Raw genomic sequence first — 8,137 nt, forward strand, 5'->3', positions numbered from 1 at the left:
CGAAAAGCTGAGGATACTTGATACGCATATCAAATTCTGTTTCCCAAGTAGCTTCCTCAACAGGGAGATTCTTCAACTGAACTTTCATGGAGGATATTTCTGTTATACCTCGCAACTTCAGAGCATGAGCATGCCACGTATTTCACTGTATTAATGGAGTATCAGAGATGTCCCATGAAGTTTTGAAAGAACAAGCCATGAGAAGTACGTAACAATAAAGTAAATGATGAATTACGATCTCGTAAGTCGTAACCGGGAAGGACAACCTTAGAACCAAAGGAAATGACTATTATCAAGTATAATTAATGATAACTATCATGTATGGAGAGTTTCAAAAGATTCCGGGACCAAGCAAATCAAAGAAAATGAGTTTGTCGAAAATTTGAAAAAAGTTAGCAAAATTTTGGACAGAATTTTGGGTCAATTTTTGAGGGGTATATCTTCGATTATATTAGGAGTTTTAAGGTGTTTAAAAAGACTAAAATGAATTTCATCGAGTCTAGGTTCCATCGCAACAAACCGTTCGTCAATATGTCATTGGAGCTGGGAGTTATGGGCGTTTAAAAACTGACAGTCAGAGGAACCCGAAGAAGGAAAATCCGGAAAGCTCACTTAAAAAGGCCCAACAATTCGGCCCAATGGAGCCTAAACCGAACCACACACCTATAAATACCCCTCTAACTCATCAGGTTTCACCATTTTTCTCATCCCCACACTTCTAAAGGGTTCTTGAGGGTTCCATAACCTTCCATAACCTTCCACAACCTTCCATAATCTTCCATAATCTTCCATAACCTTCCATAACCTCCCATAACCTTCCCTAACCCTCTAGAACATTCTCCCAACTTCCACCCATAAAATTTTTGCCAAAATCAAGTGGAAACAACCAAATCTTCCATCAAGAAGGTTGGAAATTGCAAGAGTAGCAAGCTTATGGTATTGTATCATGATTAAGGGTGAAGTTGAACTGATTCAGCCATGGTTCTTCGGTTGTATGCACTGCTTAAGGTATGTATAACACTCATTTGGTCGTGTGTTAGCTTAATTAAATGTTTAAATGTTGGTAAGGTTGTTTGAGGCCAAATACCGCAAGACTACATCGGAAGAAGTTAAGTTAAGCCACTGTTTCGTAAGGGTTGTTTTGAATGTTTAAATATGACTTCTGATGGTTGTAAATGGTGGATTATAACCTGAATATATATGAAATCTACGAATAGAAAGTAAAGGATGAGGCGTAGGAGTGTGGATTATTTTGGAATACATTTAACGATATTTTGAGCTAAATATGATATGATAAATATATGGACATTGTTATAAAGGGTGTGGACTGAATTATGAAAGGAGAGTTAGGCTTGAATGATGTTTGTTATTCGTTAAACGAGCTTGTCGCTCGATATGATTCTTAAAGTAATCAAAGAGAGTTATATTGGATTATATTATAGTTGTTGCTATTGTTGATTGTTGTTATTGTTGTTGTGCCGTTTGATGACCCTTAGTGGTCTTTGGGATGTAGTATAAATAAGGGCGGTGCAACCCGATTTTTCGAAGGTTATAAAATATGATAGGTGCGACACTGTTTGTTGATGATGGTATCGTTTCACTTGTTGTAGACCAAGAGGATTATGTTAAGCTTTGTTGTGGATCGAGAAGGAGATTATCCAGGTATGTTAAGGCTAGTCCCTTTGTTTCAAAAGGCATGATTCATAAGTTATGATTCTATACATATTTTCCATAACATTCTTACTTCTAGAAGCTAGAAGTTCATGATTCTTACAGGCTTCTTATGATGTTAAAGATGAGATGTTTCCTATGATGACCATGATGATGATGATTTTATTTCTACAAATTCCAAAGCTTACGATTTTAAGGCTATTTTGAGATTATTGAGTTATTTCATGCTTTTCTTGATTCCATTCATTATTGTAGATCTCACCTTATCATAATTGTTCCTTCAAGGTGGGATAAAGCGATGATGATTATGCCATAATATAAATTGGAGGTTATCGACCTTATTTCACTCCGACAGAGTTGTAGCTTTTATTTGGGCTCTCATGCATGCTTTATGTATATGTATATGTATGATTACACAGAGCCTAGTTGACCGGGCAGACACCACTACAGTGGGTGTAGTGGGCGGCTTATGGATAATGATAATAGCACCGTGTCTATATGTATCGTGTCTCCTAGCCATGAAACTAGGAAAGGTGATTCTAAAGGTGACAGGAAATTTGAATGCAACAAAGGACTATGTTTATTCAATACTGAACAAGTTGGCACTCAAACAGGGGGAACTCTGGATTAAACATGTTGTAACGACCAATTAGGTTGTTATGATGTTTTTGAAAACTTTTATACTTGCTAATTTTCTCCTGGCTTTCATTAAGCATAGTTAACTTGTGAAAAATGATTAAGGAGTCATTTGATGCTTTTGTTGAGATTCTAGTTACGAGTTGCAGTCCAAAATTCTTATTCGTGTGGGTTACTTAGTTTATTTCGTACATTATATGAGTATTCCACGAGGTTTGGGTAAGTTCATAATGTGTCATCAAGGCATGTCTTTATCAATTCTAGTCGAAAAAACCCGTTTATGTCACGCAGTGTCGAAAATTGGGAGATTTAGACCACCTTGGCCCTGTAGCAACGGTCTGGCAGAGGCGAGACTGGCCTAACAGCAGCGCGCTCGCTGTAACAAGATTAGCTCCCGCCCCTGCGGAACTTGGACTTAAAGAAAAATTTCACAGGTGCGTGTGGACTATCCGCCGTGGCGAGTCCGCACTTACGAGGATAGGCACACAGCAGCGAGTATCGTTGAACAGACCTAGAAATAAATATCTCACTTCGTCTTAGCTAGTCCCATTTGGACATTTTGGAGTGGAGAGCTTAACCTAGAGCTTCTTAGGAGGGTGGGCACCTATTCCCTAGCTAAGGTAAGTCCTTAACCCTTTCTTCTTGTTTTATGTTCCTCACTTGAAAGCTTTAATGGCAGTCTCTTGTGGGAGAAGAAGGGTGTAACCACTCCCTCCATAAACCCTAAAGCCCTTTTTATTCATACATTCTTCTTAAATTGACCTTATGGGTAGCAACAATATGATTATTCCTTGATGTAATGGGTTCCAATGGGGTTGGGTGATCTAGCTTACAATTTTAAAATCCCCATTTTACCCTCTTTTGCTTAAAGTCTCCTATTTGTGGGATTGGCTAGTTAAAGATCGAACCTTTATCGACTAAATATGAACATTTGTGATTCTTAGGTGCCTATATAGTGCGTATTGAACAAGATTGGAAACTATTCGAAGAATTTCCGTAGGAATGAAGAGCTTTCGAGAAGATGAGCTTCAAATTCTAGGCATGTTGAGACTGTAACCCTATATGTGTGTATGTTTATCTAAAATAAATCTAATGAGAAGGTCACAGGGTAAAAAAAGGGGGTTCCGATACCTATGAGGTAACGAGCACTAGTATCGGGTACTGGTCATCATGTTTGGGTATTTGTGCTATTTCAATTGTATAGTTGGTCTGAATGACATGTCTGGGCACTAGTTGATAGAATAGTATGATCCTTCAGATCTGTGATTAGGGTCTGATGCCCGTATTTTGTGTCTCTTACCATTATTAATTTCCTGTCTTGTATGTTCATATGCATATAACTCACATATATATATATATATATATATATCATCGTTGAAATGGAAAGAAGTAAAAAGATGAAGCCTTATGGTATTATGAACATGAGAATGGATTCCATGCTTTTATACTTATTCTTGACTTGACACATACCATAATCATGCTTTATATGTATTCATGCATTCGATTTGAGGATATGATTGTGAGTCCGATGGATCTTATTTCGGACAAGTGATGATGTTTTGGGGCACGTTGTATTGGCACTTGAGCTCGTTTGGCTAAGAGACAGGTTATTGAGATATGATGTGATTGAGGCCGTGATCTGAGGAAACTATCGAAGCGGTGATATATGTGCCTCATGAGCCCCCCATGGGTCACGATTCGTTAATATTCGAACGTGTGTATATCGGAAAGGGGAAACACAGGCCTTGCATTGTATTTGCATCTCATATTATATTGTGCCTGTGATTGTTGGTATTGACTTGTCTTACCTTGAATTCTGCATGTTATTTGAGTTTAATGTTTTCGTATGGTTATCTAAGTGGATTGTCACCTAGACGAGATATGGGTTAATCAGTTAAGATATGGCTGTCATGTATGTGAGCGCCTTAATGAACTGACCCTTCAAACTATTGTAAATGAGTTAGGAAGTTGATGAAACCTTGGAATATATGCTTATTGGAACTTGTATAATGGTAAAACTTCATAATTGGTTATGTTGATTAGGAAAGATTATATGCTGATGCTGAATTTGTAGAAAAGGTGTACTAGTTCTTATGAAATATTGAAATGGTTAGGTGAGATTGGTATAGAACTTGCTAATTGTGACATTTCTTACATTTTTAACTCTTGTGTTTAGTTTGATTATGAAAGTGGTAAGTGGTTGGCCAGCTCTCATTTCCGTGTTATGTAGGGACGGTCGACGATGCTGCTGAGTACCGTTGTTTTGTACTCACGCTACACTTGCTGCATCTTTTTATGGTGCAGGTTTGATTAACGTTTGGATCTGACTTTCGATTGTTGTTGGGGTCCGTTGGAGAGCTTCGGGGCGAGCTATTGGTATTGTACGTGACCCCTGATATTCTCTTCTTACTGATTTATAATTTGTCTATCTTCTATTCGGCCAGACTGCTGTATAAGGTTTGCTGTATTTAGGAGAATTCTTTTGTGCTCGAGTACACTTATGACCAGGTTTTGGGGTATTGTCAAGTTTCCTTTGATTATTCCTCAACATTGTAAAACTTATATTGGATTATTGTTGTTCAATAAGAAATGGTATTTATTTTACTTGGTTTTAGTTTTTTTGGGTTTGGCTTGCCTATTGGGTAGGGAAAAGGTAGGCGCGACCTTGTAATTTGGGTCGTGACAAAGTGGTATCAGAGTCATAGGTTCACGGTCTTATGTGTACACGAGCAATGTCTAATAGAGTCTCGCGGATTGGTATGTAGATGTCCGTATCCATCCTCGGGAAGCTATAAGGCATCGAGGAAAATTCCATTCTTTCACTCTTGTCGTGCTATTTAATTAGAGCGGTACCTAGGTGGTTCTGTTGTTACCGAGTTATGTTATGTTCCTAGTTCATTTTGTATGTGTTTTGTTGTATTGGAAGGAGTTGGTGTGAGTTTCGAGCATCGTGTATGAAGATGTTTGGTTCAGTTCATATTATGGTTTCAGTGATCTCGCTCCAGCGAAGGCAGGCTCGCATCGGCGAGGCCGCCCCTGCCAGTAACCATCCGCCTGTGCGAACTCACTCCAGAGCGGCGAACTCAAGTTATCTAAGACTGACTCGCAGCAGCGGATACGCACCTGCGAATGGTGGCCGCTCCTACGAAAATCACTCGGCAGAACCAGTGAAGTTCTGTCCCTATTTTCACAAACAAAATCCAATACCAAAACAAGTTATTATACTATGATAAAATGTCCCAACGAGGGCACCCATCATCCAAAACAAATTATCTGACAAGAAAAACAACAGATTGTCTCAAACATCCAACCAAAGCAACAAGTAAAAAGGGGGATAGGGGTGAAGGAAGATCAATCATGGCGGGCTGCACTCTAGGCCTCATCGTCCCCATCATGAGCAGCAGCATCATCTCCAGCAGCCTGGACGTCCTCTTCCTAGGACAAGAAAGAGTACTTCTCATCATTGCGATCAATCGGAATCTGCTTCGATGGGTCAGCCCATTTGTAGATGGCCTTGATCCCTCCCCACATCTTGGTCAAGAACTTTCGAGTCTTCTTGTTCTTAACCTTCTCCGCATCAAACTTTGTCTTGAGGTCATTATGAGCCTTGGCCATATCAGTGTAAGCCTTCCCTAATGTCTTCACAAAGGCAACCAACTTCTTTCTTGATTCGTCTTAAGCCTTCTGGTCATCAAAGAACTTTTTCCATTTATCACCTGCAAGCTTACTGGGTCTGACACTAGTGGACCTTATGGGATTCTGAGTCACCGCATCATACACATCTTTGATCTGGGTGCTGATTTCTCCAAATGGTCCCTCCGGATAAAGAGGAGAACCACGACTAGTGCTCACCCGTACCTTCCTTTTCTTTCTAGGAATCGCACCACCCTCACCCTTAATCCTGCACAGATCAAATGAAGGATTAGGATTTACTATGTTATCATCAGGATCCTTATCAACCCCAGCAATCCTGCAGAACTTAGTAATCAAGGGCGAAAGCATCAGAATCGAGCCACCCCGGTGCACATACTCCTTCAACTCACGGATCATATGATTACCCACATTCACCTCCATCCCATCCATGATACAAGCAATGATTAAAGCACGAGCATACGTGCAAGTAGAGGTGTTAGAGGATGGATAAACCCGCCTTACAAGAATATGTTGCCACGCCCTGGCCTCAGCATTGAACTCATGATTGGTAATCCCCATCTTCTTACCTAGCCACGGCATCTTTGCACCCTCACCGCATAGAGTGTCCACTAACCAACACCCATTTCCACAAACAACCTTATTAGCCATCGGCTCGGTAGGATGGTTGGACAAGTTGTAAACAACATTGATCTCTTGGGCCCCGAACCTTACCATTTTCCCTCTTATATTGATTACCGGATCATCAAAGTTCACTTTATTCAAGTTCCCATAGAAATCGAGAACACATTGTTCATTGGCCTGGCACGGTGGAGCAACAAAGCAGTCCCAATGGATGGCCCTTAGGCGATTATAGAATCTCGGAATACGCTCCGCAACCCCGTCTGTGAGCATCCCTCTCTCGAGAAATAATTTCTTAGTCCGCAAGTTGGAAAAGTAGCGATCTTGGCAATCCAATGACATTAACTTCTCGGTATCATAATCATCTTCTTCCTCTTCAATCTATGGATGGGCATTCACATTTTCATCTCCGAACTCAGCCATTTCAAATAAATCAAGACCTATAAAAATCACAATCCAAATTAGTTCAACATTTTTATGATACTCAGCAATTCATTACACTGCAATTCACCCAAAGAAATCAGTGAAATAGGCCCCTAAAGAGGCCTGAATCAGTTCTCTATCTGCAGGAAAAAACCTGCAGTTCTTCACCCCTGCGAGACCTTCCTCGTAGGCGCGGACCCACACCAGCGAAGAGATTCTCGCCCAAGCGTAAGTTCCCAAAAATTCTGAAGTTCACACCTGCCCAAATGTTGCGCAGGGGCGAGCCCGCACCTGCGCATCCCTCACGCTTGGGCGAAACATCGTCTTCTTCCTTAAAAACCCTAACTGTTGCGATTTTCAAGTTCTAAAGATGGATTCTACTCAAATCAACTAGTTGTACCTCTAAATTATGGTTATTTATGAGCATGTATGACAAAAGAACATGATCTCATGAGTGTTTAGGCAAGCAAAATCACCACCCCACCAAGCCACAAAAACCCACCATGAAAACAAGACCAAAGGCACCAACCACCTAAAATTTACTAAGGATCAAGTCAACAATGTGCTCTAACTACAACAAACAAGATTTTTGAGACCAAGAACTACCAAAAACGGGTCCTAGTGTAAACTTCCACAAAAATCCCAAACCCACAATATTCAAGCATAGATCACAACAATTTCACAAACCCAATCGAAATTCTCAACAGAAAATAAGTTTGTGAGATCATATAATAGAACTAAAACACAAGAGGAACCTTAACTTGTAGAGATTTGGAAGATTAGTTGAAGTTGGAATAGACCTTTTTCTTGAAAGTTTAGACCCAAAGACTTAACCCTTTTCGGATTTTTTTTGAATGGAGGGTTGTGGATTTTTTTTGAATGGAGGATTTATTATTATTATTATTATTATTATTATTATTATTATTATTATTATTATTATTATTATTATCACCTTTTCATTTTATTATTTTTTTGTAAAAATTATTTCACCTGTCCATTTATATATAAAATAAAGAGATAATGGTCAAAAACACACCAGAAATATCACTTTTTTGTGAGGTCTTTACTTGAACTATCAGGTGTTTGCATTTCCTACTTGAATTATCCACATTCAACAACTATTTATCAAAACACA

At 39.4% G+C, this 8,137-nt stretch overlaps 1 protein-coding gene across 2 annotated transcripts; it reads right to left on the bottom strand.

Annotated features, from left to right (window-relative positions):
• Positions 1–5,511: 5,511 nt before the first annotated feature.
• LOC132609159 (uncharacterized) lies at positions 5,512–7,895 on the bottom strand. Of its 2 annotated transcripts, none has more exons than XM_060323022.1 (2): positions 7,764–7,895; positions 5,512–7,019 (listed from the first exon to the last, which is right to left on the bottom strand). In XM_060323022.1, exon 2 carries the CDS (start codon positions 6,919–6,921, stop codon positions 5,983–5,985), a length of 939 nt encoding a protein of 312 aa, XP_060179005.1. In that variant the 5' UTR covers positions 6,922–7,019; positions 7,764–7,895; the 3' UTR covers positions 5,512–5,982. The 2 variants fall into 2 exon arrangements, with proteins under 2 accessions (XP_060179005.1, XP_060179006.1); XM_060323023.1 differs by having other exon boundaries at positions 7,803–7,877.
• Positions 7,896–8,137: the final 242 nt, after the last annotated feature.

The sequence above is a fragment of the Lycium barbarum genome, chromosome 9 (genome assembly GCF_019175385.1).
Source record: "Lycium barbarum isolate Lr01 chromosome 9, ASM1917538v2, whole genome shotgun sequence".
NCBI lineage: Eukaryota > Viridiplantae > Streptophyta > Magnoliopsida > Solanales > Solanaceae > Lycium > Lycium barbarum.